At 42.0% G+C, this 24,687-nt stretch overlaps 1 protein-coding gene across 17 annotated transcripts in view; it reads right to left on the bottom strand.

Annotated features, from left to right (window-relative positions):
* Positions 1-24,687, bottom strand: part of Catspere (catsper channel auxiliary subunit epsilon) — a 151,092-nt gene that overhangs the window by 44,771 nt on the left and 81,634 nt on the right. For 12 of the 17 annotated variants that reach the window (XM_087581704.1, XM_087581696.1, XM_087581698.1 and 9 more), the window contains 5 exons: positions 23,477-23,954; positions 14,689-15,143; positions 8,052-8,110; positions 5,085-5,160; positions 2,195-2,247 (listed from right to left, as the gene is read on the bottom strand). In XM_087581704.1, coding sequence (XP_087437830.1) covers positions 2,195-2,247; positions 5,085-5,160; positions 8,052-8,110; positions 14,689-15,143; positions 23,477-23,954 — 1,121 coding nt within the window. The remainder of the gene's footprint in view (positions 1-2,194; positions 2,248-5,084; positions 5,161-8,051; positions 8,111-14,688; positions 15,144-23,476; positions 23,955-24,687) is intronic. The other 5 variants (XM_087581701.1, XM_087581699.1, XM_087581700.1 and 2 more) reach the window with 3 other exon arrangements.

Below are 24,687 nucleotides of genomic sequence, written 5' to 3'. Positions count from 1 at the left end.
ATAATTAAAAAAAAACACAAATGGAGGCAAACCTGGAAATGGAAAACCTAGGAAAGAGGTCAGGAACTACAGATGTAAGAACCACCAACAGAGGGGTTGGGGATTTAGCTCAGTGGTAGAGCGCTTGCCTAGCAAGCGCAAGGCCCTGGGTTTGGTCCTCGGCTCCGGGGGGGGGGGGGGGGGGGGAGGAATCACCAACAGAGTACAAGAGATAGAAGAGAGAATCTCAGGTGTAGAAGATACCGTGGAAGGGACTGACACAACGGTCAAAGAAAATTCAAAACATAAAAACTCCTAACCCAAAACATCCAGGAAATTCAGGACACAATGATTCAATGAGATCCCCATCAAAATTCCAACTCAATTCTTCATGGAATTAGAAAGCAATTTGCAAATTCGTCTGGAATAACAAAAAACCCAGGGTAGCTAAAACTATCCTCAACAATAAAAGAACTTCTGGAGGAATCACCATCCCTGACTTCAAGCAGTATTACAGAGCAATAGTGATAAAATACTGTACGGTATTGGTAAGAGACAGGCAGATAGATCAGTGGACTAGAATTGAAGACCCAGAAATGAACCCACACACCTATGGTCACTTGATCTTTGACGAAGGAACTAAAACCATCCAGTGGATCAGCAACCAGGCAGCATGTACCGGGCTGATTGAGATGAGGCCCCCAACACATACACAGCAGAGGACTCCCAGGTCTGGGTTCAGTCAGAGAAGATGCACCTAACCCTCAAGAGACTGGAGGCCCAGGGAGTTTAGAGGTCTGGTGGGGTGGGGGGTGGGGACATCCTTGTGGAGAGGGGAGAGGGGAGAGTGTGGGGGGGAGAAGGGATGTGGAACAGTTGTAAGGTGACCTGGGAGGGGAATAAAATCTGGAGTGTAAAAGTAAAATTTTTTTCTAAAAAATGGTGTGTGCCTATGCCTAGGCTGAGGCTCTTCATGGCCACTAATCCTCAAGACCTGGATCAAAAGCCTGTGTTTTCCAGCTTCCAGCCTAAAGATCTGGATGGCAGCTGTGTTCTCCATTTCTGGGCTGTAGTTCATTTCTGATTAAGAGTCTAAATGAACTTGGCAATAACCAAGTCCCTGGTTTCACTGCAAAAGCATGAACAATATAAGCTCTGAGATCTCTACTCCACATATCTGGTGTCTCCTTGAGTGTGGGACTCAGCTCCATTCTACTTCCCAGTGCCCCGGAAGCGTGTATTCTGTACTTTTCCCTTCTCAGCTTGCTCCTCTGCATTAAAACACTCTTCATGCAAGTCAACTTTAGTAAGCACGTGACACAATTCATACCCAGCTGTTTTGAGACTTCCTTTATCAAGTCAATTACTCTAAATGTCTTCACTTAGCCTCAGGCAGACTCTTCAGACAATGGTAAAAGCAGAAATATATTCTTCACCAAAATATTAAAAAAAAGTCTCTAGGCCACATACTAAACCTCTTGGGCCAAGTTTGCACAGATAAAGTCATCCTCAGCACCACGCTCCGACTAGGATGGCCCCGTACGCCCCACTTAAAGCATTGCACTGCTTCCCAAATCCTAAGTCCCCAAAGTCACACTTCTCCAAACAAAAACATGATCAGGCCTATCACAGCAATAACCCGGTCCCTGGTACCAACTTCTGCCTTAGAGTTTTACTGCTGTAAAGAGACACCATGACCAAGGAAACTCTAAGGACAACATTTAATTGGGGCTGGCTTACAGATTACAGAGGTTCCGGCCATCATCATCAAGGTGGGAGCATGGTAGCTTGCAGTCAGACACAGCACAGGAGGAGCTAAGAATTTTACATATTCATCCAAAGGAAGCCAAGAACAGACTGGGCATCCTCAGGCAGCTAGGAGGAGGGTCTCCAAGCCCACCCTAATGGTGATATACACTTCCTCCATCAAAGCCACACCTACTCCAACAGGACCGCACCCGTTAATAGTGCCACTCCTTGGCCCAAGCACATTTAAACCAACACAATTGTCTCAATTCTTCCCAGCTCTAGGCTGTAGGCATCTTTATTCACCAATCAGGGATAAGTTGCGGGGCAAGGTCACATAGTGTTACTTGGGTCTGCATGTGGATTCTCTTGTCCCTGGGGGCAACCAGGCCTTGGGGCCAATATGTGGCATTACGATACGTAGCAAAAGACCAAACCTCAACAGAGTAAGACCCAACGATATACTTACCCTTGTACTTGAATGTATTTAGTGGGGTCGCAGCCAACACTAATTTCGAACACCTACAAATGAAGTAATTTTACAAAGTAAGCTCAGCAGGTCTGACTTGCATGATCTGAGGTAGAGTTCGAGCCAGTGGTGGTTCTAGTTTAGATTAGAAACACAGACTTAATTTCTTCCCTTATCTGAAATGCTCACCAGGAGTGTCCCAGATTTTATAATATTTGCATATACCTACTGAGATATCTTGGGGCTGAGCCTCTGCTGCTGCGGCCCTCCCAACTCCATGGTTGCAGCCTGCATGGTAGACTCTGCCAGCAGGTATCTCTCACGCACTTAATTCAAAGGGAACCCTGCCAGGGAATCGAATGGCCTTGCATGCGTAGCCTCTCTTGGTTTGCTCATTCTGGTTTCCCCTCCCCTTATGTGCAATCAGAGGACTAACAGGTCAACTACTGTCAGGCTTCATACTGGGCCTCTGTTGTCTGTTTTAAATGTGCTCCCCTCACATGTGTGATATCCTACTGTTTCCTTGCACATGCTATCATTACAGGAAACCATGTGTTTCTGCTTCCCAGCATCCGTATTTATTTGTCTAAAGACAATAAACTACCTGTAGACACGGGAGCCTAGCAGCCAGTACAGTGTCTGCCCTACTGTGAGAGGTGACACTCTGGAGTGCAGCGAGAAAGCGAAGGTGTCATCATGCGGACACCCTATGTGGAAAGGGGTAACATTCAAAGAACCAAATGAAACTCTGCTGTGGGAGAGACCCCATCTCAATATGTAAGGTGGAATGGAATGCATTGAGAAGGTACCTGACAGCAATCTTGCCCCTCCATAGTTGTGACCACACAAACACATGTGCCCAAATTCACTTATACTTTATACATGTACATATATATATATATATACATACATATGTACAAAAATCTATTGCAATCTGATGGGATGTGATATATACATATATATACACATACACATACACACACACACACACACACACACACATATATATATATGTGTATATATATATATGTGTATATATATATATATATATATATATATATATATATATATATATATATATACTCTTTTTACTTTGGATATAGGACCTTGTTACATTGTTCAGGTTGTTCCTGAACTCTTGGACTCAACTAATCCTCCTGTTTTTTGCCTGACCACGATTTGATAAATATATTGTATTTGCCCGAGTCCCTCCATTGTTGAGGAAATCCAATGTTTTACCACAAAGGATATGGTAGAATTATGACTATGCTCTGAAAATAAGAGACTTTTTTTTTTTTTTTTGCTTTTCCTACCAGACACACTGGATTTAAAGTTGAAAGAAGGTTAACTTCATGAATCTCTGCCATTAAGGAAGAACCCTTGGCCAACACTTTACTCTGTCAATGTTTAGAATCATATTGCCTAAAAATTAGGCACGGCTTCTGTAGCTAAAATAATGACTGTGTCAGCTTTAAAAGAAAGCTTAAGAAGACAGGGTTGGGGTTAGAGAGATGGCTCAGAGGTTAAGAGCACTGACTGCTCTTCCAGAGGTCCTGAGTTCAATCCCAGCAACCACATGGTGGCTCACAGCCATGTGTAATGAGATCTGATGCCCTCCTCTGGTGTGTCTGAAGACAGCGACAGTGTACTTATATATATAATAAATCTTTTAAAAAATAAAAGACAAGGTTGAAAATATAACAGGTCAAAAGGAGAATAAAACAGCAGATGACTGCCTTCAACTTTGCAGAACTGTCCGTGTTTCTGTCAGAGCCAGGGGTCTGGTTCTCTCTCCCCTGCCTCTTAAAGCCTTCTGTCTGAGGCCTACCCTACAAGGGGAGTGCCTGGGTTCCATCTGCTAACCATCTGGGATGCAGTTTATTCTCCCAGCAAAACTGACTTACATCCTGTATAAACTACAATCATTCCACTTTCCCCTCTGAAATAGGTTCAGAAGCACAGCCCGGTCTTTTGATGTTTATTAAGCCATCCCAATCCCCATCAAAGGGTAGCTCAATTCCTCAACTTTGTCATGGTCGGGACAAATGGTGTCTGTCCCATGATGATTTCACTTGTAATACCCCGTCCTCATCCTGGTCTGTGTTGTCAAAATCACAAACCTTGGACCAGTGACCACAGCTAGGATTAGAAATCAGAGTTGTCTTGAAGATGGACCTGGAAAAGGAGCTGTAAGAAGAGGAAGCTTGCAAAAGCCTGTTTTCTAAGGAAACTACAGCTGCAGGGAAGGCACATGGCCTTCTAGATGTGCTTGGGACTTTCTGACCCAGAACTAAGTGAAACCATTTCTCTTCAGTTCAGGGACAGGGCAGGATTGTTCCTTGTTGAGGTTTGGTCTGTTATGTACTGTAATGCTAAATGTGGGTCTCCAAGGCCTGGTTGCCCCAGAGACAAGAGAATCCACACCTAGACAGGACCCACTGTAACCTTGCTCCCAAGTTATTTCTGATTGGTGAATACAGATACCTACAGCCTATAGCTAGACAGAATTGAGATAGGCAGGGATGGTGTTCCTAGGTTTGGGGTTGGAAAAGACCATGAGGAGAGAAGAAGGTGGAGAAAGGAGAAAGATGCCATGAGTTAGGAGTCAAGAAAGCATGGAAACAAGGGCTGGCCAATTGGAGTTAGAGCAGCCCAGATGGGACATAGTGAGGACTAACTCTGTGTTATTAATAGGAAATTCATTTTAATAGCGTAGCTGGAATTTCAGGTGTGCTGCTGTACCCACCCAGCATGAATATGAGTTCTGAGGATTCAAACACCAGTCCTTAATGTTGTGTGCCAATAGCTTTACCCACTGACTCATCTCCCAGCCCCTGACTATATATTATTTTGAAGAAAAAAAATTGATTTTTCACCCCATGGCACCTACCGGTATGACTGTTGGACATGTTCTTGTATATTCACTAGGTCGTATCTTTATAAGTGTGAGACCTGTGTTCTTTTTTCTAAGAGAAACAATCCACATAGGTTATTGTAGAATGAGAACAGGTGACAAGAATCTGTCTTCATGTAGAACACATGTGAAGTCCTATTGCATGGTGGGGTTGACTCCCTCTGAGGAGATAAAGAAGCTCTCGGGACAGCTAAGTCCATCAAGGTAGCTCTTCATTGCTGTACTGCTGAACTCTGCTCCCTTCTTTGGAGCCCACCCACACCTTGACCAGATGTGTGGCATAGCAGGAAACAGAAGTGAGCATCCACCAGCATTTTAGGGGGGATCTCATGCCCTTTGCAAGTATCCTGAGTCCCTGAATCCTGGGGTTCTACACCAGGTGCTTTCTCCTCAATGTGTTCTTCCTTTTGCCCATAGGGGTTCCTACCCCATTGGCAACACCTTTGAAACAATGAAGAGTAATTCACCTCCTAACCGCATTAAAGTGTGCAAACCGATTTGAACACCAAGAAAGGTTATCTATGGTGCCTTTCTTAGTCATCAAGTGTACACAGATCATTTACTGTTTGGGCAAAGTAGAGGTTGCAAAAACAGCAGCCACAGAACATCTGAGGGTACGATTCAGACATTTCATGTCCTGACAAGATTCTACTTTGGGGGGTGCTAGGGTGGGCTAGGGAAAAGAAAGTACATTAGAGAACTTTATGTGCGGTCTACTATGTAATTCTCAGCAAACATCCAAAAATCCAAAAATCCCTAATGGTACCAATACCTTTGATAGGTCCAATAGTGATTTTTCTGTGGCTGTGATAAAGTGCCCTGACCAAATCGACTAAAGGGGAGTGGAGCCTGAGCTCTCAGGTCTTAGGTGCAGTCCATCTTCATGAGGCAGTCAAGGCTGTCAGGAGTTGGAATAGTGGATTGCCACACCCACAGTCAGGGAGCTGAGAAGGGTGGATGCTTGTACCTGCCTACCTTTTCCTTCTTCCACCCTAGGTGTCTCAGTCAGGGTTCTTACTGCTGGGATAAAGCCCCTAAGCAAAGCACCATGACCAAAGTGGAGGACAGGGTTTATTGAGCTTATACTTTCCTATCGCTATTCATCATTGAAGGATGTCAGGTTAGGAACTCAAATAGGACAGAAATTCCCAGGAGGAGACTGATGTAGAGGCCACTGAGGGTGCTGCTTACTGGCTTGCTCCTCATGGCTTGTTCAGTCTGCTTTATCCTATAGAACCCAGGACCACCACCTCAGGGATGACACCACCCACCATGAGCTGGACCCTCCCCCATCACTAATTAAGACAATGTCCTATAGCTGGATCTTATGGGGACATCTTCTCAGTTGTGGTTCCCTCATTTCAGATGACTCTAGCAGCTGTGTCAAGTTGACATAAAACCAGCCAGCACTCCTGGGAATGGCCCCACTTAGAATGGTCAGGTCTTCCCTCCTCAGTTAACCTAATCATGATGATCTTCCAAAGGCATGTTCAGATGAATCCATCTTCCAGATGAATCCAGAGCACATCAAACTAACCAACAAACCCAGAAGAGCCAAAGGGTGAACAATGAGGGGTAATAGTACCTCTTCTGACAACTGTGTACAAGGAGCATTTCCTCATAGTTCTTTCTGGCCACTGCTCTGCCATCTTGTCTTTTCTTTCTCCTTTGTGGTGTGTGTGTGTGTGTGTGTGTGTGTGTGTGTGTGTGTGCGCATTTTTCTATGTGTGTGCTCATAATATATATATATATATATATATATATATATATAAAACAGGTGAATGTACATGCATATGTACATACATGTATGTGGTAATGGGGGCCAGAGGTTGACATCAGATGTCTTTCTTGATCACTGTCTACCTTAAGTTTTGAGACATGGTTTCTTTCTGTACCAGGACCTCATGATTGGACTAGATTGGCTAACCAATGAGCTCCAAGGACTGTCCTGTGTCTCCCTGCCCCCAGTGCCAGGGTTACAGACATGTGCCACCATGCCTAGCTTTTATGTGGGTGCTGGAGGCCCAAATTCAGGTCCTTATGTGTATGTGGCAGGCACTGTGCTTATTGAGCTGACTCCTTGGCCCCCACTTTATTAACAGCATTCATTAGCACTTGGGATTTTCTAATGAGTTCCTTGTTTGGTGTTGGTCACTGGAAATGGGTTCTGATATGCAAGTACTCTTTCTGTTCACAGCGAAGGCTATTATGGGGAGTTCTTCCCTTTGATTGAGGATAGCATGTAGTGACTTTCAGGTGGGAATTAATGATCAAACAGGCATGGAAACGATAGAGTTAAGAAGCAGCCTGTTGGGTTTAGATAAGAATGACTTAACAGCTTACATGCGACATGGACCCCAGGATGGCACCATCAGGAGATGATGGACCTTAGGGGTTGGTATCCTTAAAGGAAAATGTGGACCTCGGTTTTTTTTTTTTCCCTCCTTGGTACCTGACTCATGGAATCTATCATGTTCTACTCTTGTTCTGCTGCTACTGCCTTGCCACAGTTCTAGAAGCAATGGAGTCTCTCATGTGTGACTCGACACTTCAGACTAACCGTTCTCCTTTGAATCTAGTTGCTTCAGCTGTCTGCTACAGTTGCAAGGCAAGCTAAGATGGGGCAGTCAGTCTTGCCATCTTCAGGGGCAAGAAGAAGAACCTTTAGACGACTTTCCACTCATTTATAAAATTCATTTACATTTTAAAGGGTAAATACTAATTTCTCATATATTGGGGCATGCAAAGGGTTTTGAAATTCGGAGACTTAAAAGGGTGTGAGTTCGTTTAAAAAAAAAAACATATCAAAAAACCAAAGGGGGTTGGGGATTTAGCTCAGTGGTAGAGCGCTTGCCTAGGAAGCACAAGGCCCTGGGTTCGGTCCCCAGCTCCGAAAAAAAGAACCAAAAAAACAACCAAAGAACATTTAAAGTACATACTTACTCTAAATCATAGTAATTCTTTACTGATTCGTAATTGGTTGTCTGAAAAAACCTTGTTATCTGAAAAGAAAATTGAAAACTTTCTGTAGAGCAGAAAAGGTAGGAAGTTAGTGTCATTTAGGTTTGTAGGTCCAGAAACACCAGACCTGCTCCCACTGCGCATCACTGCAGACCAAGTTCTCTAAGACACATTGTATACTTTTAGACATTTAAATCTTGAGTAAGAAAAACAATATTCTTGAGGTTTATTTTTTATCTATCTATCTATCTATCTATCTATCTATCTATCTATCTATCTATCTATCTATCTATCTATCTATCTATCCTGTGTGTGTGTTTCTCTGTGTGATAGGCATGGGGCAGCAGTGTGCGTGGGATACATGTAAAGCTCAGAGGACAACTTGCAGGGGTTGGTTCTCTCTCTCTACCGAGTGTGTCTTGAGGATTAAAGTCAGATCATCGGACTTGGTGAAAAATGACTTCATAGCCTGAGCTATTACTTGTCCTCCTCCACCCCCAACATCTTTTCTCTTGTAAAATCTCAATTATGTATACATTATTTTCCTTTGTTACATTTTACTCTCCTTTAATTTGGGGTGTGTGTGTATGTACGTGTTGCTTGTTGAAGCCAGAGAACAACCTCAGGTGTCATTCCTCAGGTACCATTCCGGTTCCTAAAATAATCTTTTGTTCTTTTATGTGTCTACCTGCATGTTTGTATGTATGCGTGCTACATGCATTTTTGTATGTGTGCTACCTGCATGTTTGTATGTATGCGTGCTACATGAATGCAGTATCCTCAGAGCCAAAACGAGCATCAGATCCTCTGGAACTGGAGTTACAGATGGTTGGGAGTGACTATGTAGGTGCCAGGAATGGTGCCTGGATTCTCCAGACTGTCCCCTCTCTCACTAGTCTGGGGCTTGCCAAGTAGGTCAGGCTGGCTGGTGGTGAGTCCCAGCTAGGGATCTTTCTGTCTTTAATAACAAAATGCTGGGATTTAAAGCATGTGCTACCAAACTTGGGTTTTGGAAATGTGGGTTCTGGGGACCAAACTTATGTCCTTGTGCTTTGTACGGTGAGCACTTCACTGACTGAGTCCGCTCCCTAGTCCCTTTTAATTTTAAATTATCTTGACCATACTTCTCACCCATCACTTAGCTTTTTTCACTGCAGCACGCTTGTTTTGATTATTTACTTATTTCCTGAGCTGCAAAGACTATAATGTAATTTTGCTTTCCAGTGCTTATCTCTGTGAAGCCTTTTACAAGTCTTCAGTGCTATCTACAGGTAGACTAGTTGCCAGGACCCTCTCTTCTGTTGTCTTTTGAGAGATTTAAAAACCCTTGTAGCAAGTCTATTCCTGTCTCCTTTCCTGCAGGAACATGGATATCATCTTCCACATTTTATGAGGTCATGGTTGACTGGGAGTAAAGACCAATCACAGAACAGACAGGAGAGTGGAGCGAACTTCCTCAGCCCTGCACATACATGTACACTAAGTACAAAACTCAAATCCACATGCTGCTTCTGGGCAGGTCTCTGTGTTCACACAGGTGTGTATAGTCTTTAGGAAGAGATCATGTAAATGTGGTTCTTGGTAATCTGTTTTGATGAGAACACATTAGGTTCCTCTAGAAATTCTTGGTGATAAGATAGATGCTGGCTACTAAGGGGAACACCACAAAATACTCAATCTGATAAAGCTGCAGCCTGTGAAGTTCAGTGGGACTGTGATCAGATTTATCCCTGTATTCTGTTGCAAACTACTCTTTTTCCTTATGAGTCAAGAGTTGGTTAAACTGATGAGAATGTGCTTGCTTATGAATAGTTTCCGAATTTTTGTTTCCTTTTATGAAATGTAACCATAGTCTCCAGTCTCCAAGGTTCGATGATGACTGTCTTTGAAATGATGCCCAAATACATATATTGTCTTAGATTATAAGCATTGAAACTATGTTACAGATCTTCTTAGAAGTGTATTTTGTTACTCACAGGAGGAAATACAGTGACAAAGTGTGGAGCAGAGACTGGAGAAAAGGCCACAGACTGCCCCACCTGGGGATCCATCCCATATACAGTCACCAAACCAAGACACTATTGCTGATGCCAAGAAGTGCATGCTGACAGGAGCCTGATATAGCTGTCTCCTGAGAGGCTTTGTCAGAGCCTGCGAAATATACAGAGGCTGACGTTCACAGCCAACTATCAGACTGAGAATGGGGTACACAATGGAGGCGTTAGAGAAAGGACTGAAGGAGCTGAAGGGGTTTGCAACCCCATAAGAACAACAATATCAACCAAACAGACCCCTGAGAGCTCTCAGGGACTAAACCACCAACCAAGAGTACACATGGAGTGACCCAGTGCTCCAGCCGCATATTAGCAGAGGGTGGCCTTGTTGGGCATCAGTGGGATGAGAGGCCCTTGGTCCTGTGAAGACTGGATGCCCCAGTATAGGGGAATGCCAGGATGGGGAGGCCAGAGGGAGAGGATGGGTGGGTGGGGGAACACACTCATAGAAGCAGGGGGAGGGGAATGGGATAGGGGGTTTCCTGAGGGGAACCTGGGAAAGGGGATAACATTTGATAGAAAATATCCAAGAAAAGAAAAGAGAAAAGAAAATAATAAGAAGTATATTTTGTGAATGTAATAGTCTACTTAAAACCTATAGTATGAACAGTGAAGGAATAGTTGGTGTTTTCAGAATAAACAGCCAGCTACTAAATATATTAGTGCATTTTAAAAACAACAGAGAAGAGTCTTCCATAAGGAATAGCACAGCTAAACTTAATACAGGAACACAACTTAAACACATGGATATTTTCATAAATGCCAGATACAATGGTAGTAACAGGTCAGACATGAGGAGTACTGATGTGGAAAACTGACTAGAAGATGTTGTACGAATGCATCCCAGAGAGATAAGAAGACAAAGTAGATGCACAAGTGAGTAGAAGACTCACAAAGAAGGGTTTGAGGAAGTTTAACATGCGACTAGTTAGAGCTATAAGAGACGGGAAGGAAGTGATAGGTGCAGATATTATACTTGATGAGATGTCTGATGGAAAGAATGAGCTTCACAGCCCCAAGTTCCATGCAAAACCTACCTCTACCTGTGTTGTACAAAACCGCAGGAAGCACGGAACAGAACCGGAAAGCCCACCTGAGGGTTAAGAGTTAAAGTTACAAGTGCTGGGGACATGGGCATGGCTCAGTGGGGAGAGCACTCACTGGGGCTGAGGATCTGAGTTTGGTCTTTCTGTGGCAAGATGAGAGGTGGAGACAGAAGAACCCCCAGAACTGTGGTTTAGCCACATTGGTGTGCACAGCCAGGAGCAGTCGGAGAGTCTACCTCAAACAAGGTAGAAGATGAGGACACACTCCAGGTTGTCCTCTTACTTCCGCATGTCTGACATGACACGCATACCCAGAGCCCAACTCACATATTTTCCATAGGCAAATATGTATACCTCTCCCATGAGGTAAATATATTTTCATATAAACAATTACTGCCCATTTAATCACCAGTAGCCTTTCACAAAAACATTGTTAAAAGATGTGCCTAAAGCATCAGGGTAGATATTTAGAATGGGGGCACTCAGATTTCTGAAGGGAAAAGCCTGGATAAATAAATATATATCACTATATAAAATTGTAATGAAATTATTGACTAGTGAAAAAAAAAGATGGACTCTAGATCTATGACTCTAAAATAGAGATCAAATGAGAGACTCCCTCTGGTTCCTTTCCCTCAGAGCTCAGGCAACCCTGCAAAAGAGTTGGGGGCTGGGGATAATTGTAGAACCAGAAGGGTTGAGGGCATCCGGAGAACATGGCGTGCAGAATCAACTAAGCTGGGCTCACAGGGGCTCACAGAGCCTGAGGCGACAGTCATGGACAATCATACTACATCCTCTGCAAATATGTTATAGTTTTTAGCTTAGTCAGTGGGGCTGTCTCTGACTCTTTTGCCTGCTCTTGGGACCCTTTTCCTCCTACTGGGGTTGCCTCGACCAGCCTTGATATGGGGGCTTGTGCCTAGTGTTTTCATAACTTGTTATGCTGTGTTTGATTGATTTTCCTGGTTGGCATGTTCTTTTCTGTAGGGAAACAGAGGAGTTGATCTTGGGGAGAGGGGAGGGGTGCGTGTGTGTGTGTGTGTGTGTGTGTGTTGGGAGGAGAAGGGGTCTAAGAGGAGTAGAGGGAGGGGAAACTGTGGTCTGGATGAGAGAGGTTAAAAAAAAAGGAATAAGTTTGGAAAAATAAAAATCTCAATTAAATTTAAATTCATGTAAATTAAATATTCATTCCATACCCATGAAGGAAACCTGACTAGAAATACAGAGCATGTAACTCTCAAGACCCGTGAATGAGAAAAATGGAGTGAAGAGCCAAACATGGGCCACTACAGCGGCTCAGAGGGTAAAGTTGCTCTCACAAACCCGATGACCTCCATTTGATAGCTGGGATCCATGCAAAAAGCCCGATTTGGTGGTGTACATCTGTAGCCCCAGAACTCCTAAAGCTAGATGGAAGACTGAGACAGAAGGATTGCTCTCTAGGCCATGGGCCAGCCAGCTTGGAAGCTGCGGAGCAGCAGCAGCAGAAGGAGGGGCCCCTGCCCCACAAGGGAGGAAGCCTAAGAACAAATCCTGAAAGTTTCCCTTTTAGCCTCCATGGGTGCACCAAGGTATATACATGCCTTCACTTCTACACACACACACACACACACACACACACACACACACAGAGAGAGAGAGAGAGAGAGAGAGAGAGAGAGGTACTCAATAAGTAAAAACAGATACAAAGATTAAAAATAAAAAGCAGAACTGGAGACATGGCTCTATGGTTTAGAATTCTTAACAGCTCTTGCATAAGACAAGAGTTCAGGTCCCTGAACTTACATGGTGGCTTACAACCAGGGTATCTGATGCCCTTTTCTGATCTCTGTGAGTTCCTTGCATGTACATGGTACATTTAAACTCATGAAAGCAAACACCCATAACTACATTAAGTAAATAAGTAAATAAGAAACAGAAGGTAAGTCCTCTCAAATACGTTATTAACTGAATTAAAGGTAACTCTGGTTCTGTATAAAAATGTCTAACTAGAGTGTTGGAGACATGACTCACTGGTTAAGAATGCTTATGGCTTTGCAGAAGACCTGGGCTCAGTTCCCAGTCCTTACATGGGAACTCACAACTTTCTGTAATTCTAGTTCCAAGAATTCAATGTCCTCTTCTGGCCTCTGAGAGCACTTTAACCATGTGGTGCACATACATACATGGAGGCAAAACACGAATACACATACAATAAGAATAAATCATTTTCTAAAAGCTTGACTTGCAAATTTGAGTCTATTGATTAATTAACAAACTGTTTTCCATGGCACCTAAAATGTTTTTATGACTCCATGACTAGCTGGCTTAGGAAATACTTGAGTGCTTCTATTCCGCTGTATGAGGTAAGAGGCCCATTCTTCCATATATTTGAGGAGCCTGAGCTGAGGAAGCAGAGCTAGGGGAGAGAAGGGAGAGAAGCTACCATGTGAGCTACTCTATGTTGAGGATGTGAAACGAAGACGTAAAAGTGCTCATGTATCAGGTAAATTGGAAAAGCAATATACTATATTAATATTTTATTGTATGAGTGTATACTAACAATATACGATGTATATTGTGTAATATAATGTACTATTATGTACATTATATAATGTAATGCAATATTGTATAATTATAATATATATTAAGAATACTACTGCATAACATCAAAATAATATATATATGTACATATATATGTATATATATATATATACACCTTCCATTTGTATCTATTAGTAGATGGTTTGTCAAGATGGTTGCACTAATTCTTTGCACTCTTGGGTGCATACTTCTGTGCAGTTTAACAGAGCTCTTCTGTTTAAGAGGTAGTCTTTTTCCTCAACTATTAAGACCCTTCCAGGACACAGAAACCACAGACTTATTAGATTGCCTTCCATGAGCCAGGCTGGGTGGTCCACCAGTGGCTGTACTCAACACTCTGGAGAGTGTCATAGCCTGGCAGCTACTTTTAAAGTGGGCTAGTTTTGACTGGTTTACGTGTTATGATCTAGTTAGTCCAACCATGCCTGTCCTCATATGAAGAGGCTGAGAGACCGACAGCTGTGCAATCAAGGAGGCTGGATGCCTCGGCAGGCCTATTCTGATACTCAAAGTTTGCAGGTTTCCTGGAGAGCTGCTGTTTTTCATTCCATGTTGGAGGGACAAGCAATTTGGGTTCTAATAATCAGCGACGACACTGGAGGCATCAGAAACCGGTAGAAAAACTCATCAGAGAGAGCAAAGGCAGGTGGGCAAAAAACAAAAGGTTTTCTGACTTGCCTATATCTAGATCAAAACCCTGTTGGGATCCACAATTCAGCCTCTCCATTTCAATTAGCCTAATCAAGAAACATGTCTCATGGGCATGCCCAGAAACTAACCTAATCTACATAATTCCTTACAGGTGTGCAGAGTCCAATGGCTCCCTTGGGCTCAGGAGTCAACAACAACAGCAACAACCAACCCCCCACCCCCCCAAAAAAAACCTAATGTTTTTCAAACCCCAAATAAAGAATTAAAAAAATACCAACTTACCATACTTTTAGTACAGAATCCTGATGCAATCTCGTACTCAGTGTTTTGAGTCCAAGTTAATATATTTGATCCATAGTAATCCACGAGAATATCGAGACCCCGATTTTCTGGGTAGACTATTTGAGTCCAAACTGTCAGGCTATCTCCTTTGTCTAAATGGTAAAACTGACTGTGAACATCGTGTTGAAATGTCAGATATGGGCACATGTCTTCTAAACCTTTATTTTTACTTTGTAGCTCCAGAACCAACGGATATGACTGTAGATGTAACTGGTACTTCTCGTCGAGATTTTGATTATAGTGTAATATATTTACTTGAAAAGATTTGTCAAGCACAAGTGCTGTCTCTGCTGTCGTGTTTACCCACCTCGATAGCGGAACTATTTCTGCAATGCCATCCTTGATGTAGAACAAATCATTATTTTCCATTTTTACCAAAATATTTCCAGTAGTATCTGGAGAGAAGACAGAGAAATGCTTACTTAGTTTTTTAAAGTTGATTTACTCGTGCGTATATGTATGTCATGTGCTTGGGCTGCAGCACACATCTAGGGGGCAGGGGGCAATCTGTGCCATTTATTCTCTTTGTACCATGTGGGGCCCAGAGATCAAACTTGGCAGTAAACGAGTTCTCCCTGGTATGTGTTATATTAAGTAAATCGTAAATCATGCTGTTTTATTGAAGTAGACTTTTAATGAAGATAATTTCTTGTATAATGACACAGTCTCTCACACATGTTCTTTTTTTTTTTTTTTTGCCATCTGAATGCAATATGTCTTTAACTTTACACTCAGCCTCTGACATCCTGTTTTCTGCTTGGTCTGGTCTACTGTCCACTGGGGACATCGCCACCCTTCCATTTTCTCCAAATCTCACTTTCCTTGCTCCATTTCTCATCCATGTTGGTTTTCTTGCTATTTACTTCTTTCTTTCATGCGTTTGCTTGTTTGAATTACCTTTAAGGTGACCTACTGAGCTGCTTCAGCGTCCTGGACCCAGTTATGGATGAGTTCAGAGAGAATGCCCGCCCAGTGGGGTGTTTTCCCCTTTTACTTCATCTGGGTCTCCAACCTATGGGATGGCCTTGCAGCACTCGGAGGATGCATTCCCCCTTAATCTTACCTGCAAGTACCAATATCCTTAGGCATTCCTTAATCAGCTTGGCAATCATAATTAACCATCAAAGTCCACTTCTTGACAACTTGGCATTCAGCCTTAAACCCCCGCAGTCCACTATTGAACTGCCCTCCCCCTACAATGACCACGTCTATCCATGTTACAATTAAAATACATTGAATCCATCTCTCCACATTTATCCCAGTCTTAAACATTCCAAGTTTAGTTTCTTCTGAGAGTCAAACTCTTAGCTGCAAACATGAACAAAATATGTACTTTCAAGGGACATTAGCACATAATAAGCACTCCCATTCCAAGAGAGAGAAAGATGAGGACAGAAAAATGTGAAAGATGTCAAGGCAGATGTTAAATCCTCCTTCAGCAGTATTCCCAGTTTTTGAGGCTCATTGTGGTAGTGGGATGTGGGCCCCAAAAGTCTGGGGCAGCTGTGCTACTGAGATGGTCTTGAACTCCTCAGCCTGCCTGGCCTCTCTGGAGCTGGTTACGCTCATCACCTGCAGTTGTTCTTGGCACACAGTCTACATCTCTGAAAGCTGCAATACCCTGGCTTCTCCAATGAAGGTCACCCCCACCCCAGCTCTGCTCATTGCCTTCTCAGAGACTCCCCATTGTTGGGATGACCCACAAATATTGTATTTTCTGTCTTTGAAAAGGTATATTCTTAATTGTTATTTGAAGCTGGCAACACTCAGCTAACAGGATATGTAAATGTCACTTCCTCACCTGCCTTTGAAAAAAAGAAGGCAAGCTGATTGGTGAGTGGCCTTTGCCAGCCTCCTAGTTGAGTAGTGAACATGGCTCTTTACATAATAAAGACCTGGTCACTGGAGCTAGGGCAGAAAGTATGGGCAGGATTTCTTGGGCACACAAGGGTGCAGGGAGACCAAAGGAGACCTGGACAGAGGCAGAAGGAAATTGGAAGGAAGATGGGAGGGAACTGGGAGGCCTGCAGTGAGAACTACTTGGAAAGATGGAATACCAAAGAAGTCTGGTTAAGTTAGAGGCTAGCTGAGATTCTGCCCTAGCAAAAGGCCAACAGCCTTAAACTCTGTGCATGTCTCTGTGTCTTAATTAAACCTCAAGTATGACCAGAGAAAGCTACGCAATCTCTTCCACCCATCCCATGGCAGGGCATGAAATCCAGCTTTAGGCACCACATTCAGGATTAGTCCACAGGTTCCGGACACAAGACCCAAAGGAGAGATTCCAGGCACTGAAACAGCAGCCAATGTTTTGTTTAGCTCTGTACCCCATTTTTAATAGGGTGATTTGGCTCTCTGGAGTCTAACTTCTTGAGTTCTTTGTATATTTTGGATATAAGCCCTCTATCAGATGTAGGATTGGTAAAGATCTTTCCTTAATCCGTTGGGTGCCGATTGTCCTAATGACAGTATCCTTTGCCTTACAGAAGCTTTGCAGTTTTATGACATCCCATTTGTCGATTCTTGATCTTAGGGCATAAGCCATTGGTGTTTTGTTCAGGAAATTTTCCCCAGTGCCATGTGTTTGAGACTCTTCCCCAATTTTTCTTCTATTAGTTTGAGTGTATCTGGTTTGATGTGGAGGTCCTTGATCCACTTGGACTTAAGCTTTGTACAGGGTGATAAGAATAGATCAATTTGCATTCTTCTACATGCTAACCTCCAGTTGAAACAGCAACACTTGTTGAAAATGCTATCTTTCTTCCATTGGATGGTTTTAGCTCCTTTGTCAAAAATCAAGTGGCCATAGGTGTGTGGGTTCATTTCTGGGTCTTCAATTCTGTTCCACTGATCTACCTGCCTGTCTCTGTACCAATACCATACAGTTTTTATGACTATTGCTCTGTAATACTGCTTGAAGTCAGGGGTGGTGATTCCCCCAGATGTTCTTTTATTGTTGAGTATAGTTTTCGCTATCCTGGGTTTTTTGTTATTCCAAATGAGTTTCCAAATTGCTCTTTCTATCTCTATAAAGAACTGAGTAGGAATTTTGATGGGGATTGCATTGAATCTGTGGATTGCTTTTGGCAAAATGGCCATTTTTACTATATTAATCCTGCCAATCTATGAGCATGGGAGATCTTTCCAATCTAAGATCTTCCTCAATTTCTTTCTTCAGGGATTTGAAGATCTTGTCATACAGATCTTTCACTTGCTTGGTTAAAGTCACACCAAGAATATTTTATGTTATTTGGGACTATTGTGAAGGGTGTCATTTCCTTGATTTCTTTCTCAGCCTGTTTATCCTTTGAGTAGAGGAAGGCTACTGATTTGTTTGAGTTAATTTTATATCCCAACACTTTGCTGAAGTTGTTTATCAGGTTAAGTAGTTCTCTGGTGGATCTTTTGGGGTCGCTTAAGTACACTATCATATCATCTGCAAATAGTGATATTTTGATTTCTTCCCTTCCAATTTGTATCCCTTTGACTTCCTTTCACTGTCTGATTGCTCTGGCTAGGACTTTGAGTACCATATTGAATAAATAGGGAGAGAGTGGGCAGCCTTGTCTAGTCCCTGATTTTAGTGGGATTGCTTCAAGTTTCTCTCCATTTAGTTTGATGTTAGCTGCTGGTTTGCTGTATATTGCTTTTACTATGTTTAGATATGGACCTTGAATTCCTGATCTTTCCAGGACTTTTATCATGAAGGGGTGTTAAATTTTGTCAAATGCTTTCTCAGCATCTAATGAAATGTCCATGTGGTTCTTATCTTTGAGTTTGTTTATATAGTGGATTACATTGATGGATTTTCTTATATTAAACCATCCCTGCATCCCTGGGATGAAGCCTACTTGATCATGATGGATGATCATTTTGATGTGTCCTTGGATTCGGTTTGCAAGAATTTTATTGAGTATTTTTGCATCAATATTCATAAGGGAAATTGGTCTGAAGTTCTCTTTCTTTGTTGGGTCTTTGTGTGGTTTTGGTATAAGAGTAATTGTGGCTTCATAGAAGGAATTTGGTAGTGCTCTGTCTGTTTCAATTTTGTGGAATAGTTTGGATAATATTGGTATGAGGTCTTCTATGAAGGTCTGATAGAATTCTGCACTGAACCCATCTGGACCTGGGCTCTTTTTGGTTGGGAGACTTTTAATAATTGCTTCTATTTCTTTAGGAGTTATGGGGTTGTTTAGATGATTTATTTGTTCCTGACTTAACTTTGGTACCTGGTATGTGTCTAGAAAATTGTCCATTTCATCCAGATTTTCCAGTTTTGTTGAATATAGGCTTTTGTAGTAGGATCTGATGATTTTTTTTAAAATTTCCTCTGATTCTGTTGTTATGTCTCCCTTTTCATTTCTGATTTTGTTAATCTGGATACACTCTCTGTGACCTCTGGTTAGTCTGGCTAAGGGTTTATCTATCTTGTTGATTTTCTCAAAGAACCAACTTTTGGTTCTGTTGATTCTTTCTATGGTCCTTTTTGTTTCTACTTGGTTGATTTCAGCTCTGAGTTTGATTATTTCCTGCCTTCTACTCCTCTTGGGTTTATTTATTTCTTTTTGTTCTAGAGCTTTTAGGTGTGCTGTCAAGCTGCTGATACATGCTCTCTCCTGTTTCTTTTTGCAGGCACTCAGAGCTATGAGTTTTCCTCTTAGTACTGCTTTCACTGTGTCCCGTAAGTTTGGGAATGTTGTATCTTCATTTTCATTAAATTCTAAGAAGGCTTTAATTTCTTTATTTCTTCCTTGACCAAGTTGTCATTGAGTAGAGCATTGTTCAACTTCCATGTATATGTGGGCTTTCTGTCATTATTGTTGTTACTGAAGACCAGTCTTCGTACGTGGTGATCTGATAGGATGCATGGGATTATTTCTATCCTCCTCTATCTGGTGAGGCCTGTTTTGTGACCGATTATATGGTCAGTTTTGGAGAGGGTTCCATGAGGTGCTGAGAAGAAGGTATATTCTTTTGTTTTAGGATGGGATGTTCTATAAATATGTTAAATCCAATTGGTTCATAACTTCTGTTAGTTTTTCTTCATCTGTTTAATTTCTGTTTCCATGATCTGTCCAGTGATGAGAGTGGGGTGTTGAAATCTCCTACTATTATTGTGTGAGGTGCAGTGTGTGCTTTGAGCTTTAGTAAGGTTTCTTTTATGAATGCAGGTGCCCTTGCATTTGGAGCATAGATATTTAGGATTGAGAGTTCATCTTGGTGGATTTTTCCCCTGATGAACATAAAGTGTCCTTCCTTATTTTTAATGACTCTTGGTTGAAAGTCAATTTTATTTGATATTAGAATGACAACTCCAGCTTGTTTCTTAGGGCCATTTGCTTGGAGAATTGTTTTCCAGCCATTTACTCTGAGGTAGTGTCTCTGAGGTGTGTTTCCTGCATGCAGCAAAATGCTGGGTCCTCCTTACCTATCCAGTCTGTTATTTTATTTCTTTATTGGGGAATTGAGTCCATTGATCTTGAGAGATATTAAGGAATAGTGATTGTCGCTTCCTGTTATTTTTGTTGTTAGAGGTGGAATTATGTTTGTTTGTCTCTCTTTTGGTTTCAATGCAAGGAAATTATATTCTTGCTTTCTGTACAGTGTAGTTTCTCTTCTTGTGTTGTTTTCCATCTATTATCCTTTGTAGGTCTGGATTTGTAGAAATATATTGCGTAAATTTGGTTTTGTCATGGAATATCTTGGTTTCTCCATCTATGTTAATTGAAAGTTTTGCTGGATACAATAGCCTGGGTTGGCATTTGTGCTCTCTTAGGGTCTGTATGACATCTTTCCAGGATCTTCTGGCTTTCATAGTCTTTGGTGAGAAGTCTGGTGTAATTCTGATAGGTCTGCCTTTATATGTCATTTGACCTTTTCCCCTTACTGCTTTTAATATTCTTTGTTTTGTGCATTTGCTGTTTTAACTATTATGTGACAGAAGGAAATTCTTTTCTGGTCCAATCTATTTGGAGTTTTGTAAGCTTCTTGTATGTTTATGGGCATCTCTTTCTTCAGGTTAGGGAAGTTTTCTTCTATAATTTTGTTGAATATATTTACTGCCCCCCTTAAATTAGGAGTCTTCACTTTCTTCTATACCTATTATCCTTAGTTTTGATTTTCTCATTGTGTCCTGGATTTCCTGTATGTTTTGGAATAGTTGCTTTTTGTGTTTTACATTATCTTTCACAATTGTGTCCATGCTTTCTATGGTATCTTCTATCCCTGAGATTCTCTCTTCTATCTCTTGTATTCTGTTGGTGATGCTTGTGTCTATGGCTCCTTGTCTCTTCCTTTGGTTTTCTATATCCAAGGTTGTCTACCTTTGTGCTTTCTTTATTGTTTCTATTTCCATTTTCAATTCCTTCACCTCTTTGGTTGTGTTTTCCTGTAATTCTTTAAGTGATTTTTGTGTTTCCTCTCTAAGGGCTTCTACTTGTTTACTTGTGTTTTCCTGCATTTCTCTAAGGGAGTTCTTTATGTCTTTCTTAAAGTCCTCCATCATTATCAAAAAATGTGATTTCAAATCTAAATCTTGCTTTTCTGGTGTGTTTGGATATCCAGTATTTTCTTTGGTGGGAGAACTGGGCTCTGATGATGCCAAGTAGTCTTGGTTTCTGTTCATTAGTTTCCTGCGCTTGCCTCTAGCCATTGGGTTGTCTCTGGTGTTTGCTTGTCTTGTTGTTTCTGGGAGTGACTTGGCCCTGCTGTAGGCCTCTATTTCAGCACTCCTGTAGAACTTATTTCCTGTTTTCTTTCAGTCTTTCCTGAGAACAGGTGCTCTGCTCTCAGCTGTGGTGGCGCTCCTGGAGACCTGGAGACTGTCTTCCAGCTCTAGGCTCGGGCAGGAATCAAAGGGAATCAAAGCCCCTGATTGCTCGTGTAGGTCCTTGCACCCAGAGGGCACAGTTGGCACTATGCAATTCCCTCTTGGGTCTGGACTGTGGGAAGAAGGTATTCTCCTCTGACTTCTCAGGAGTATCCACACTTCTGAAGTTCCAGCACTCACCTCCCATGGGATTTGGGTTCAGGGGGCTGTTTGGTGGGATCAGTTCAGTCCTGAGCACAGAGCAGAACTGTGGGTTCCTAAATCCCTCTGTCCAGAGGCACTGTGCAGTTTTCCTTTGGACCAGGGATGTGGGCCGAGGTGTGCAGAGGTGGCAGTCTGTCCTGCGGCCTCGGGATGTCTGCACTCCTGGATGGTCAGCTCTCTTCCCCACAGAATTTGGGTGCAGGAAACTCATGATTTTTTTTAAAAAAATAAAGTTAGATACAGCTGGCCCCTAATCCACTATGGCTGACTATGTCCTGTGTCTGAGTGTGTGTGGTTGTGTGCTGTAGGGGGGTGATGAATTTGTGTATTTGTGCTTATTCATGAATACTATATGATACACTTGTAAAGAAAGATCAGAGGACATGAAAACAGAGGCACATGTGAAAAACACAGTGTGGTAACAGAAGGAGACACTGATGTGTGTGTGAGACAAGTAAAGGCAGAACAAACAAAACAAAAAACAGTAATTAAGAGACTGCCCCACCCCCTCCTCCTTTGCAGGTTGCCCAAGAACATGTCCTATTGGCACCTTGATTTCTAGCTCCTCACTTGTAGGGTTATGATATGAGGTGCTTAGTTGTGTCAACTTAAGGAACATTAAACAGTACAACACCACTCACTGCAACAAATATATCTACCATTTTCTTAGCATCTGGCAATCAAGTGAAATGAAACTTTTGAGTTTGCCCTTCTGCCCATGGGATCATGATTTAATGAAGTGGAAACTTAAGGCTTCTTTGGAGAGTCAATAGTGTTGGCTGGGGTTAACGACTTAGGGAGTGTTTTCCTGAAGTGGACACTGGTGAAAGACTAAAGCAGACTCATGAGGGAACTTTTAGCTGAAGCAGACACAAGAGAAAGGATATTCTGCTAAAGCAAACAGGTGAAAGGACATGTGACGAAGGATTGTTTGTTAACAACACACATGTATTGGTCTGCAGTTGAGCTCCACTTTTTGGGACTCTGTAGACTTGGGCTGGCTGGATGCACCTGCTGAGAAAGTGTGCTGACACGAGACACATGAAGGATTAGTGATGTTTGGAGGGTATAAATAGGACTCAACCAAGTGACAGAGACAGAAGCTTGGCTTGCTGCTAGCTGTGCAATGCTTGTGGGTCTCGAGTCTTCGCTGATCTTCACTCTGATGAGAGAGGCACAGCTGAGAACTACTCATGGTGCTCCTGTTGGTCCCTCCTGTTGACTCGAGCCAAGGCTGAGGCCTGGCTGTCTCCCCAGGGCCATGTCACCACTGCTGCTAACCTGAGTGTACCAAACTAGACTGCTGGTGTGTCCATGAAGTGTTTGTTAGTGGATCGAACTGTGCTGCCTAATGACCTGTGAACTGAACTATCAATTTCCAGACAACATAGACCGGAGTTGCTTCAGAGAATCATTTCTAAACAGACCCGTTTCCCCTGTATCCTTTCTTTCCCACTACCTCTGCTGGGTGGTGGCTTACAAGTGAGGTTAAAGAGTTTAAGAACCATCATTTAAAATAGGTTTTAAAAAGAATTAAAGGTAGAGTTTAATGTTGACCAAAAAGTGAGCTCTATTAAGCTTTAGGTGCTTGATATACAGCAGTAACCATCAAAAGTTCCACATATTGGACATTTACAATTTCTATATTACTAACATGAGACCCAGAATACTTCAGTAGGGTAGAGAACTCCCTACCTGCAACGACGTTGTGGACTTTGCTGCCCTCTGCTATTAATGACAAATTGGTGTTTCCTGAGTCTGTCTCAATAATTCCAACTTCGGTGAAATTATTGTGGCTATAGTAAGTGCTGTGTCCATCCCACAGGATCATATCCGGCATGGCTGATAAAAGAAAGCGACAGTCTAACTGGGTCTCCTTGGCCACTTGTATGTCAAAGTCCTGGAGCACGTATTTAGAATGCATTGAATTAAACAGCACTATGCGAACGTCCTTGATAGTCGAGCAGTCTGTGCAGTGGGACAGCATAAAAGCAACCTCCTGCGGGTGCCACAAGTACTCAACAGTCATTATTTCCAGGGTGTCACCGGGGGAAAGCTTTAGAACATCTTTTAGCTTTGAAATAGTCGTGAATACCAGAAATCTAAGATTAGTATATCCAGCGTAAACTACATCTTTTGACCAAGCAAACAATAAGCTTTTTTTTGATGCAAGCTGGAAAAGGAAAACAAGTTAAAGAAATCTTCAGTGATAGAGAGGCAAGAGGCAGTCTATCAATTCCTGTCTTCTATTTTTACTGTACAGGGAGTGGAGAATGGAGACTGGGAAGGAAACTCGACAGCCGCACACACCCTGGTTTACACCCCAACTACCAAAAGTAATAAGAAAAGGAAGTAATTACCAAGTTTTCTTTTAGTGTATTTCAGAGTAATACTTCATGCATTGAATTCCATTAAATAAAAACACATCATTATTACAAATTATGAAAAGAAATCTAGCGATTTTTTTCTGATATTTCTAGCAGTAGAAAGAATAAACATCATTTCTTTTAAAACTTTAAATATATCAGTCTTTCTTGCTTATTTATTTATCCCTTTTGCTGGGTAGGTATGGTGATGTACACTGACAATCTCAGAAGTTAGAAAGCTGAGGGAGATTTTGAGTTTGAGGCCAGCCTGGCCTATATAGTGAGACCTTCTCTCAAAAAACAAACAAACCATCAAACCCAAATATCCCATGAAACAAAAAGATAACAATAAACATCTTTTAATTTTTATCATTTTATATTTATATTTATGAGTTTCTATAAAATACAATTACTTGAAGTAAAATATTGACATGACAATGTGCTATGAGATTTATAGCATATTTAGAAGTAGAATTATACCATACAAAGGATTGGGGTATAAAATAGAAAGGGATAGTCATAAGGTCCTACTGGAATGTG

Source organism: Rattus norvegicus, chromosome 13 (assembly GCF_021556685.1).
Source record: "Rattus norvegicus strain SHRSP/BbbUtx chromosome 13, alternate assembly SHRSP_T2T, whole genome shotgun sequence".
NCBI lineage: Eukaryota > Metazoa > Chordata > Mammalia > Rodentia > Muridae > Rattus > Rattus norvegicus.
Note: the sequence above shows the minus strand (reverse complement) of the source record. Positions and strands in the feature narration are given on the sequence as shown.